The 12,211-nt window shown below is 31.6% G+C and overlaps 2 protein-coding genes across 3 annotated transcripts; both read left to right on the top strand.

Moving 5' to 3' along the window:
* Positions 1–1,820: 1,820 nt before the first annotated feature.
* On the top strand, positions 1,821–5,479 carry LOC118447236 (innexin inx2-like). Its single transcript, XM_035878959.2, has 5 exons — positions 1,821–2,031; positions 3,194–3,345; positions 4,245–4,493; positions 4,601–4,893; positions 5,051–5,479. Exons 1-5 carry the CDS (start codon positions 1,851–1,853, stop codon positions 5,271–5,273), a joined length of 1,098 nt encoding a protein of 365 aa, XP_035734852.2. The 5' UTR covers positions 1,821–1,850; the 3' UTR covers positions 5,274–5,479.
* Positions 5,480–6,810: 1,331 nt separating this feature from the next.
* Positions 6,811–11,643, top strand: LOC118447237 (uncharacterized). 2 transcript variants are annotated; one of them, XM_035878961.2, is made up of 3 exons: positions 6,811–8,308; positions 9,367–9,520; positions 9,643–11,643. In XM_035878961.2, exons 1-3 carry the CDS (start codon positions 7,982–7,984, stop codon positions 9,714–9,716), a joined length of 555 nt encoding a protein of 184 aa, XP_035734854.1. In that variant the 5' UTR covers positions 6,811–7,981; the 3' UTR covers positions 9,717–11,643. The 2 variants fall into 2 exon arrangements, with proteins under 2 accessions (XP_035734854.1, XP_035734853.1); XM_035878960.2 differs by having other exon boundaries at positions 9,358–9,520.
* Positions 11,644–12,211: the final 568 nt, after the last annotated feature.

Here is a 12,211-nt window from a genome sequence, read left to right as displayed (position 1 = left end):
GGGTTCAGCCTTAAATGTGATAAGACAACGCGTTTTGCTTGTACATATAGATCATGTTTTTTCCGTAGACTTAGACAATCTTCTAGTTAATACGCACATACGTGCGCCATGATTAAATGGCCACAATGAGGGATTTACTGTTACACGGAGGATTAATGGATACAGAATGAGAAAGATGGAAAGTGTGTGTGACAAATAAAGAGAGAGAGAGAGAGAGAGAGAGAGAGAGAGGGGGAGGATGGTTGGTAGAGAAATTGTAAGCAACAAAAAGATTTGCGACAACAAACAAGGGAAAAAGTAAAAAAAAGAAAAAGAAAGGAAAAATAATATTAATAATAATAATAATAATAATATTAATAATAATTATTATAATAATAATAATAATAATAATAATAATTATAATAATAAATATTAGTAATAATAATAATAATAATAATAATAATAATAATAATAATAATAATAATAATAATAATAATAATAATAATAATAATAATAATAATAATAATAATTAGCCGAATGTATGCGCGTATGCATATCAATAGACGCGTACGAGGCCATCAGAACAGCGCTACAATTGAATGAATTATCGGTATAACGATATCTCATCGATATGTAACTCGCGATTATGATGATAATTACTATATTTTTTACTAATAAATGATTACCCTCGGACGTTGAGGTTAAAACAATTTCGTAGTTTCTTACGTAGTTCCATCACCTCTTCCTTCTTTTTCCCTTGATTGACCTGAAAAGACACAGAAAGAGAGAGAGAAAAAGAGAGAAAGAGAGAGAGAGAGAGAGAGAGAGAGAGAGAGAGCGGAAAGAAACAAAGAAAGAAACAAAAGATAAGAATCCATTTAGAAGATTCATTTTGGTGTTTCCTATCCCAAGAATGGAAAAGGGTCAGGATGTGTTCTTTAATCATTGTCCGAGAAAATGGTGACGACGTTCCGACGTTTCGAATTTGTCCTAATCGAACGACTTTCGATCACAGTCTTCAGTCTATCTATCTCTATCTCTATCTCTATCTCTATCTCTATCTCTATCTCTTTCTCTTTCTCTTTTCTCTCTTTCTCTTTCTTTATATCACTACCCTATATAAAATCACCCTACAAACAAGCAAGTAGTAACGGAGATTTATAGAGACTCTTTTATCTTCTTCTCGAGTCCTATTCGTCTTAACCATTTTCAAAAGGGACGTCACGTCGCAATCAATAGGAACGTAAGTATGTACAATCTATTATGCATCGATACTTGCAAGTTCATTCGTATGTGTGAGAAAGATAAAAAAGGGAAAAGATAAAAAAAAAAAAAGAAAAGAAAAAAAAAGAAAAAAAGATTGACTGGCTATAATCGTTAAGTTAAATGGAATTTTTTTTTTTTTTGTTTCATTCATAAACTCCTATCACGATAATGGACAAGCTCGAAGAGTCGAAGTAAAGAGTTTCTTTCTTTCGATTAATCGATTAATCTCGAGAAAAATCGAAGAAAAAAGATGATCAATTAAATTGTCGAGCTAGTTGACATCTGTCATATTTTTCAAAAGCCACACGACTTTTTTAATTCCAGTCGTGTATCTCTCTCTGTGTGTGTGTGTGTGTGCGCGCACGTTTCTCTCTCTCTATCTCTCTCACTCACTCACTGTCTTTTTATATATATATATATATATATCTCTCTCTCTCGATCGACCGATCGACCAACTAGAAAGTTTCTTCACTTTTTTTTTTCTCCTATAATCAAGAACAAATTTATCGTAGAAGAAGAAGTGAAAAAAGAAGAAGAAGAAGAAGAAGAAGAAGAAGAGGAAAAAGTAGAAGAAGTAGAAGAAGAAGCAAAAGCAGATCAGTGGCATGTTGGAACTCTTTTCCCCTATCAAGTGTCTTCTTCAAGAGGAACGAATTCGGATCGACAACGTTGTGTTCAGGTTACATTCACGTGCTACGGTTCTCTTATTTCTCGTCTGTGCTACGTTGGTAACCGCTAAACAGTTCATAGGCGAACCAATTAGCTGCATCTCCGATCACAGCATAGGTACGACATTTTCTTTTCTTTTTCGTTTGAAAAAAAAAAGAAAGAAAGAAAGAAAGAAAGAAAGAAAGAAAAAAGAAAGAAATTCTTTCTTCCTTGCTCGTACTTTTTTTTTTGTCTTTTTCATTCTCTTTCTCTTCCTCTCTATTCTTTTTCTCTAATCAGAGTCATGTTTCATAGGGGTAAAAAGAAAAAAAAAAAAAAGAAAAAAAAAAAGAAAAAAAGAAAGAAGAACAGAAAACGAAGAAAAAGGAGAAGAACACCAACAAAAAATAGAGCTGCTCTTTCATTCGACAGGAGACTGTCGTTAATTAACGTTAATTGCAACCATGTACCAATTCCATCGTAGAATTTAGAATTTTGAACCTAACGTAGCAAGCAACCTGCTCAGAATAAATAAAGGCAGGTGCTTTTAAACGTACCAGAGTGTCCCTCGATTCATTAAACATCGAGGAAAGCTTAACAGGCACGCGCGAGCACCAACGTTTACGACACCTATCGCGTGAAAATGAGCTGAGCGGATAGGTGGAAAATAGCTGAAAGGAAAAAAAAACTGGATAACGGGAAGAGCAGAGCTAGTGTGTGTGTGTGTGTGTGTGTGAGTGAGAGAGAGAGAGAGGGAGTAAGAGGGGAAGAAAATATTTGTCTTGAAATTACGGACTAAGTGTCGTCGGTAAACATGAAATCGATGTGAAAAGTGCACTTTTAAAACTCCCCAGGAAGAAAAATACATCGAGCAAATACCTGGAAGGTTTTAAAAATTAAAATATTAACCGACCCTTCTCCCTTTCCCTTCCTTTCTTTTTTCTTTCTTTTTTCTTTCTTTTTTTTTTTTTTTCTTTTTTTTCCGTTCTTACGCACATTCTCATGCGTACATACGCAATTTAGTGGCCGTTGTCGAATATTGCTCGAGGCTGGACTGGTACCTTTTTAAAATGAACTCTGGTGTTCCCTCGGCAACAGCAACAATACTGTCAAGGAGAAAAGATTTTTCTTATTTAAAATCGATCTACTCGAGAAAAAGAAAGAAAAAGAGAAAGAGAGAAATGTCGGAATACATTAACTCTCACGTTACTCTTTTACATATTTATCATCTTTACCTTTCAACTTCCTGATCGTCGTCAATTACTTCTTCTTTTCTTCTTTATAATACTCTTTTCGATAGACAGAACGACGTTAAACGCATACTGCTGGATATATAGTACCTACACAGTGGCACGTCACTTAAAGGGAATACCAGGTCGAACTGTGGCAAGTCCAGGAATAGGAAATGCATCTCAGAACGACGAATTATATTATCATCGTTATTACCAGTGGGTTAGTGTCCTCATTCTGTCTCGTAAACTTTTCGTTAAAAATATTTTTGATAAATGAAGAGAAACTCTAGCGGAAATTATCCTTTTCTCTTTTGGATGACATTTTGAGTTACATTAATTATTCAAATAAATGTCTTTAAAGTATAGCTACGTACATATACATATATATACATATATAGTGACTAAATAGATATCGAGTATCTTAGATAGTTCTTCCTTAATAATCATTCCTTTGAGGAAAAGTCGCAGAAATGTTCTATATTTAATCAATTTGTTTGTCACTTTTCATAATGAAATATTAACAGGAACTTGATATCTGCACTCGAAAATAGACATCACTTCATACTCCCTTGAAAATTGTATTTACGAACGCCATCTATCAGTTGAAACATTTCTTAAGCCCCTTTTAATAGGCAACATCAATTCTTCCGTGCATATACGCGGACGGTTGCCTACCAGAAGGGATTAAAAAAGTTTCTTACTGATAGATGGCGTTCGTAAGCACAATTATCGACGAGGTACAAAACGTTGCCTGTTTTCTACCGTGTAATTACATTTTAAATATAAAAATTCCTTCGAGCATCAAAAATATCTTCGGAACAAAAATTCTTTTTAATTATTTACACGGTAATGCAACAGGGTTGGATTTCGTAGAAAAAAATTTGTAAAAATGATTACAATCAATGAGATTCCGTAAACATATGAAAAGATATTTAGTTGAATATATTAAAAAAAAAAAAAAAAATCGTGGTAAACGTTTGTCCCCGTGACGATCAATTAAAAATCTCTCTTTTTATATGAAACGTCAGAAGCAAAAGGTATTTCGTCGCTTGAATTTCTCTGTCCACGAGAGAAAACAACGTGTGTTAGGTAACAACAGACGCGTCTCTCACGCAACAGGTTTGCTTTATTCTCGGCTTACAAGCGATTCTCTTTTACGTGCCCCGAGCGTTATGGGGAATATGGGAAAGGGATACCGTCACTTTGCTCGCGAGGGACCTTTCCACTTCGTTTCTGGATCGAGATGCTTGGACCGAGAATAGAAAGCGTCAATTAGTCGACTATTTCATTGAGGGTGAACTTCGAATGACGCACAATTTCTACGCTCTACGTTATTTCCTCTGCGAAGTTTTAAATTTTCTCAATACGGTAAGTGAAAGGAGAAATGTAGAAAAAAAAAAAAGAGAAAGAAAAAGAGGAAAAAACCAAAATTATTACAAATAGAAAAGTCCTTTCACAAAAAGTTCCATCTTTAGATAGGACAATTATATCTCTTGGATCTATTCTTCGAGGGTGAATTTAGACATTACGGAGTTGCGGTTTTAACATTTCCTAAGGAAAAACAATATCATAGGATAGATCCGATGACTCGACTCTTTCCCAAGGTCACCAAGTGCACGATGCACACCTTCGGTTCGGCCGGCTCGATGCAAATTCATGACGCTCTTTGCGTTCTCTCGTTGAACGTTATGAACGAAAAGGTCTTCTTCTTTATTTGGTTCTGGCTAATATTTCTAATGATTCTCGGCTTTCTTGCTCTTTTTTATAGGTAAATTATATTTCTCTCCCTCTCTCTTTCTCTCTCTCTATCTATCTATCTATCTATCTCTCTCTTTTTTCCATTTCTTCATTTTATTAACTCCTTTTATTCGTATCTAGTATAATTGTATATATCAATATTTTTCCATTCGATACTTGCGTTACAGGATCATTGTTTTCTCTCAACCGAGGATAAGAGTCTATCTTTTGCGAGCTTCGATGAGGACCCTTGCGCATGCCAAAGCAAATACCATAGTTCGAGTGCTTACTTTTGGCGATTGCTTTCTCCTCCATCGACTAGCACAGAACGTGAGCCCGATCATATACCGGGAGCTAATCGATGAGTTGGCAATCAGCCTATCGACGAAGCATTTCAAAGAATTAGTCTAATTCTACGAATTTATCTATTTAATCGATTTAATATACAAATATATATATGCGTGGTATGTGTGTGTATACATATGTGCACGTATTCGTATGCGTGTGTGTGTGTGTGTGTGTATGCGTGTAGATATATATCATTCGATCGAAAAAGATCATTTGAATCGTTTGAAATGATATTGATTTAAGATGATAAGAAAATTTCAATTTTTAGATAACATTTTCACATATCTCTTCATATCAAGAATTATTATATACGTGTATACCGATAGATTATTTTATAACATTTGATCAATTCTCCTAATATTATTTCAAATGGATTTTTTTCGATTTGAACGTTTAAATTAAAAAGTTACGTTAAAATTGATTTATCGATCGTACGTACGTATAAAACGTATTATATACGATTATTGTATTTTCTTAAATGATAAACATAGAAAAAAATTATTATAAATGTATCATCGCACGATCTCAAAAGATAGAAGATTTGGGACGGTATGGAAGGGGACGAATCATGTCACGTTTACATTTTTAAATAAAACCCAATATCCCTTATTAAACATTCTTGTAACTGACATTGAACTAATTTCAAAATGCTTTCTACATATATAATTTTGGATATATCTAGGGAGTACATACAATCTAAAAGGACACAAAGCAAGACGGTATATACATCGGATAACGCTGATGTCAAGGGACACACAAAATCTAATATTTAATAACCAAACGACGGCTTATGTCCATGTAAGATAATAAATTCTTCAGATAGTATTTTGAAATCAATGTTGAGATGTTAGCTATAAGAATATGTAAAATAAAGAATGTTGGATTATATTTAAGAAAAAAAAAACAAAACAAAAAAGAAACCGTGAGCTCTTTTAAACAAGAATTATTTAAGTTCTCAAAGATGCAAGTCAAAATAATTATTTACGTGTCCTCCCTCTCGCCTCCCATCCTCAACCCATCACACGATGACACCTATAATATATATATATATATATATATATACATATGCGAATATATTCGTCACGTGTATACGGGAAGAATAAGAGCATTGAGAATTGATTCGCAACACTTTGTTCGAGTATCGGTCGCTAGGTGGCACTCCAAGTTCGAAATAATCGATCAAAGATATCGATTGATTATTAATATCGATAACACGTGTTTATTTATTGTCTCTTATCAAATTGCATTTAATAATAATTGTAATTTTGTTCATTGACTAAAAGAAAAAAAAAGGGGAGAGAGAGAGAAAGAGAGAGAGAGAGAGAGAGAAAAAATCGAAAGGAATTTTATTTTTCTTTTTTTTTTTTTTTCTTTCAGTACTATCGTTATTATTATCATTATTATTATTATTATTATTATTATTATTATTATTATTATTATTATTATTATTATTATTATTTCTTTTTTTATATTAAATATTTAGCGTCTTGTAGAGTAAACAAGAGAGAGAGAGAGAAAGAGAGAGAGAAAGAGAGAGAGATCTAGTGCCATCTAGCATCGTGTCGGTCGAACTATCGATATCTGCGTCAAAAGTAAAATCAGACGGTAGTACATGCCGAGCAATCGTAGAAGACGGTAGACAGGTGGTGTGTGTTACTTGACTTGCAAAAAAGGTCGTCAAGTTAAACCGAACTCCCGTCGTGCGCGTGTATGACGGTCTCGATTTAGAGGGAAGCCGGGGGGGGAATAGGAAGGAGAATAGGCTTATTGTCAATGTTGAGGATAGTCATGAGTTCATGATTTTCTTCGTTCGGACAAAATTGAGACGAAGTAACGCGAAATCGGGCATCCTTATGTTAACGATTTAAATAGAAGACAATAAGAAGAAGAGAAAAAAAGAAAGAGAGCAAAGAACAATATTTATAAATAATTAACGATCGAAAGAATAATCAAGGTGATAAATTAAATAAGGCAAAGAGAAAAAGAAAAAAAAAGAAAAAAAAAGAGAGGTTAGGATAAGGATAGAAAGGAACAAGTTGAACCGATTAATGTTGTGGACATTGTTATCAAATGATCGAGCAGTTTAAAGGATGATGAAATTAAATGGAAAATGCAATTTTATTGTAGAAGAATAAAAGAAGTCGAAATTGATACCGGCTGTGTTTGGGCTTTCGGACACGACGACATAACTGTGTGTTCTCTCTCTCACTCTATTTCTTTTTATTTCTCTCTCTCTCTCTTTCTCTCTCTATTTCTTTCAATTTCTCTCTCTCTCTCTCTCTCTCTTAGTCATTATCATATTCTTCAATCGTCAATTATTCTTGCCATTATCGTCGTCGTACATTAATAAAGTAAAGTAAAGAAATTCGAAAGAAACAAAAAAAACCAAAAAAAAAAAAAAAAAAAAAAAAGAAAAAGAAAAAAAAGAAGAAGAAAAACAAAGGTAATTCACCCTGAGTTCGATCTGGTGTCATTTCTCTGTCTGTCTGTCTCTCTGTCTGTTAGAGAGAGAGAGAGTGAGAGTGAGAGAAAGAGAGAGAGACAGACAGACAGACAGACTTTCGTAACGTAAGAAGGAGAGAAAAGAAAAGAAAAGAAAAGAAAGGAAAAAAAATAAATAAAAAAGGAAAATAAAAGAAGGAAAGAAATAGAAAAAGAAAAGGAAAAAAAGACCATTCGCATGATCGAGGAGCGTAAAGGGGAGAGAGAGAAAGAAGAAGAAGAAGAAGAAGAAAACAAAAAAAGGAAAAGAAAAACATAAAGGAGGAATCATGGCTACGGTCTTTGATAGTCCATTTCTGTCGAATCGACTGCGTCAAATCGAGGAACGTTACGAGCCTAGCACATTTGGCAGGTGCGATTGCACGAGCTATAGTTATTTATCGGTGAGTGTCGTTCTCTTCACGGTCGGAACGACTATCACCGTATTTGCTCTTGGCAATGTCGCCGAGGGATACGTATTTTCCAATTTAGGCCATATGTGGCTCATAGGTCCGATCTTTATCTGTTCCGGACTGATGGTTGCCGTTAAGTGTATGCTATATCTCAGAAGAAAATCCGTCATACAGATGATCTTTCATCAACGACAACTTTTCAGGGTACATGCTTATTGCCATAATTCTTTCTCTGTCTCTCTTTCTCTTTTCCCCCACCCCATATCCCAACCCCCTTCACCTTTCCTTCCCTCTCTTGTTTTTTTCATTTTGTTTTTTTACAATTTTTTTTTTATTTTTTTTTTATTTTTTTTTTTTTGAAGCTTCGACCTTGGATTGAGATATACATGTATGTATATTCATATGTCGAATTTATATATATATATATATATATATATACGATACGTGAACGGATAAGATCGTAAAGAATGAAAGGAAAAAAAAACGAAAAAAAAAAAAAAAGAAAAAGAATTCATAAAATAAAATAAAAAAATTAGAAATAAGCAAAATTATAATTGTGGTTGCTTTTCAATTTAATTGTTTACCGCGATAACGATGGTATACGATACGTCGTCGTATTATTATCGTAATATGTTTTCAACCTATAACAATATAAACAACGAATTCTTTCTTGTCTCTCTCTATCTATCTATCTATCTATCTATCTATCTATCGGTCTATCTATCCGTCTATCTGTTTCACTCGTGCACGTAAATTAAAATGGTTGTTTCAATTTGTTAGAATCTTTAACAATTCTTTTATATTTCTCTTGATTCTTTTTCTCTCTCTCTCTCTTTCTTTTTTTTTTTTTTTTTTTTTATATATATATTCCTTTGTTAATAATTTGCCTTCATTTGTAACCCAATGTCGCCCAATTTATCGCGTATATTTGTCGTATATATTGCGTATTGCGTGCACGAAACTAATCAAAGGAAAAAACAAGTCAACGAAATATGTATATATATATATATATATATATATATATATATATATATATATATATATAAATGGAAATGAATTATGTATACATGAGACAAGAGTTTTGATAAGCAGGAAACAATAGACCTGCAATATTAACAAGTATTATACCATAGAAGTAACGTTGTATCATCGTTCAACTTATAATTTTCATATTCAAGGATCTTTTCTGCCATTGTTGTTACCTTTATATATTTACAATTGTAGATATTATGAAGTATAAAGCATTGTAATAGCATTTACAGGAACTGGCAGCATCTCCGAGCGTTGGTACAAGCGGTATGGGTACTCCTGGACCACCTTCTTACGAAGTTATTACACAAGCTCAAGGATCAAATGAATTGCCACCTCCTTCATATGCAGAAGCTGTTTCACTTTTACGACAAGCAGGGATTAATGGTAAATTTGATAATGTAATATCTTAAAAAAAAAAAAAAAAAAAAAAAAAAAAAAAAAAAAAAAAAAATTTTTATTTTATTTTATTTTACTTTATAATGAGTAATAATATTTCTTCGCTGTAGATACAAAATTGGATTGTGGAACTGTTTCGTGCAGTACCATCAATGTCGATGAGAATATGCGTAGCAAACCTTGAGGTACGTTTTGAATTCTCTAAGGGTAATCGACTTGGCCTATTTGAAGATATTAGCAAAGACGAGAGGACTTTAATGTCTCTCATTGCTGAAGAGTATCTTGTATTGGATGGTTATTCGTATGAAACAATTTGATATTGTTTCAAATTTACTAGAAAGCATTCTGAGAATTAGATCAGCAGAGAAGGGTATATTTGAAATCCAATTGGTTTTGGATTTTTTTTTCCTTTTTCTTTTCCTTTTTTTTTTGTTTTTGTTTTTTTTTTTGTTTTTTTTTTGTTTTTTTTTTGTTTTATATAAAATCACTATTAATGGCTTCCATTTAATATTAATATTATTAGGACAATTGAGAACGAATTATAATCCAAATATATGATCTATACTTGTATTGGACAAAATCCAATACCATGTACATAGTTTTTTCTTTTCATCTTGTGTTTGTAAAGATAAAAAAAAAAAAACACGCACAGCTAGGAGAACATTAATAAAACGTGTATGAATGAGGATTAAGTTTGATGAAACAAATTACTATTAGAACGTTTATTCAATATTTTCCTTAAAAATATGTAAGAGTTTTACTTACATAAATGAAAAGTGAGATATACAATGTACATAAAAAGAAAAAACAAAAAAAGAAAAAAACTGACTATTATAATATTTTATAAGAGTGAGATACTTAATATCAAATTGGTGCTAAATAATGAATTATGTATTAGAGAAACATTAGTAAAATAATTCCCTTTGTGTTGCTGGCTGTAAGCTTATACTTAATATATTGAGTAATTTTCGAAAGTAAATAAAATTTACTATTCATTATGCATTTAGTAAATATTTTTTTTTATTTTTTTTTATTTTTCTTTCTTTCTTTATTTATTTATTTATTTTTTTTTTCTTTTTCTTTTTTTTTCCAAATATTTAAACAAACTAGCAAGTGTCAAATTTGGATATTACGATATGATACGATATATATATAGAAAGAGAGAGAGAGAGAGAGAGAGAAAGAGAACTCCTCCTGTAGTGAATGTTACATTATTATCACATGTATATTTTATCTGAATTTTGGAATAACAAGTCTTTGTCAAGAAGAGACGATAGTAATAATAAGTAATATGGGAATTAAGTGCTTTATATGTTCATATTTAGAACGAAAAAAGAAATTGTATTACGCTTGTTATATGGTTACGTATGCATTACGATTATAGATAATATTACGGTGATATTTGTCGAAGCTACAGTATGATATAGCTTCGTAGATGCAATGTACTTTAATGTTTGCAAATTTTGTAACTGCAAGCTGCTTGTCTTTGTACAGAATTTCTTATTGACTTTTATAGAATTGTATTTACATATAGAGCAGGCCATGTGTGTCATCTAACGCAAGGAGTTAAGCAAAAGCTTGCTGTGATGTACTAAGCACTAGTCAATGTGGGAACGTAGGAATGGTGGAAAATATTTTTATGGGGGGGAAAAAAAAAAAGAAAAAAGAAAGGGGAAAAAATCTTCCAAGTGACAAAGTGCCTTAAAATTTTTTCAGTAGTATACAAAGTAGATAAAAAAGAAAAAAAAAGAAAAAAGAAAGAAACCATTTGCACAATACAATAGCATGGACATAGCATAAAATTCATATTTACTTATGTATATATTTCACATAATGTAATGTTATTACATGAAATATATACATCAATGTATATGCTATGTATATACTATAAACTTAAATTAGTCATATTTCTTTCACAAACGTCACCTGAGTTTTATCTCCTTAAATTTGTACGATACTTTTATTTTATTATTAAAATTATATATTTTCAGTTGAATTCTGTGAAAGGAGTATAATTAGTACCTGTGCATTATTCGATGAAATGAATGTACAAGACGTTTACAAAAAAAAAAAAAAAAAAGAAAAAAAACACAAAACAAAAAAAGGAAAAATGATAAAGAAACCCCTTCAATTAGCAATTTAGTTGCGTGCAATCTTTATCAAATATGATTTTGTATAAATTTTAATTGATTCAATGCATGTTATCAAACGATAGCAAAAAGTTTAAAAACAATGGCAATTGTATGTAATATATTTAAATGAAAGAAGCATATTTTTATATTATACATATACATTCATATGTATGACCTATACATAGCCAAAATTATAACCAAGTTAATATTATTTTGACTCTCTGTTTTTTGTTGTTCTTAGCAAAAATATATATCACATCAAATAGAAGTGAGTATAATACTATAATATACGCACATTTGAACAGAGATTAACCTGGTTATAATTCATTTTACACAGTAAGACTGTTGATGCCTTAAATAATTAGACCATGATTACCAACAGAGCATGTAAATTTTAATTATCATAAAAGAAATACACACATATTCTTATTAAAAGAAAAATATTAGACAGTATTATCATGAATAAGAAAATTATTATATTAGTAGATAATAAAGTATCAATATTTGTTATATTTCAACGAAAAAATAACAAAAAGAAAATAATGAT

The sequence above is a fragment of the Vespa mandarinia genome, chromosome 4 (genome assembly GCF_050613455.1).
Source record: "Vespa mandarinia isolate Hongniang chromosome 4, ASM5061345v1, whole genome shotgun sequence".
Taxonomy (NCBI): Eukaryota; Metazoa; Arthropoda; class Insecta; order Hymenoptera; family Vespidae; genus Vespa; species Vespa mandarinia.
The sequence above is the reverse complement of the archived record's forward strand: the minus strand, read 5'-3'. Positions and strand labels throughout refer to the sequence as shown.

Bases quoted from the DNA above. Each gene is read 5' to 3' on its own strand.
- LOC118447236 (XM_035878959.2), top strand. From the start codon at position 1,851: ATGTTGGAACTCTTTTCCCCTATCAAGTGTCTTCTTCAAGAGGAACGA. The intron at 3,346-4,244 runs GTTAGTGTCCTC...CTCACGCAACAG, and splicing joins ATCATCGTTATTACCAGTGG to GTTTGCTTTATTCTCGGCTT. The intron at 4,494-4,600 runs GTAAGTGAAAGG...TTCCATCTTTAG, and splicing joins TTTTAAATTTTCTCAATACG to ATAGGACAATTATATCTCTT.
- LOC118447237 (XM_035878960.2), top strand. From the start codon at position 7,982: ATGGCTACGGTCTTTGATAGTCCATTTCTGTCGAATCGACTGCGTCAA. The intron at 8,309-9,357 runs GTACATGCTTAT...GCATTGTAATAG, and splicing joins ATCAACGACAACTTTTCAGG to CATTTACAGGAACTGGCAGC. The intron at 9,521-9,642 runs GTAAATTTGATA...TCTTCGCTGTAG, and splicing joins ACGACAAGCAGGGATTAATG to ATACAAAATTGGATTGTGGA.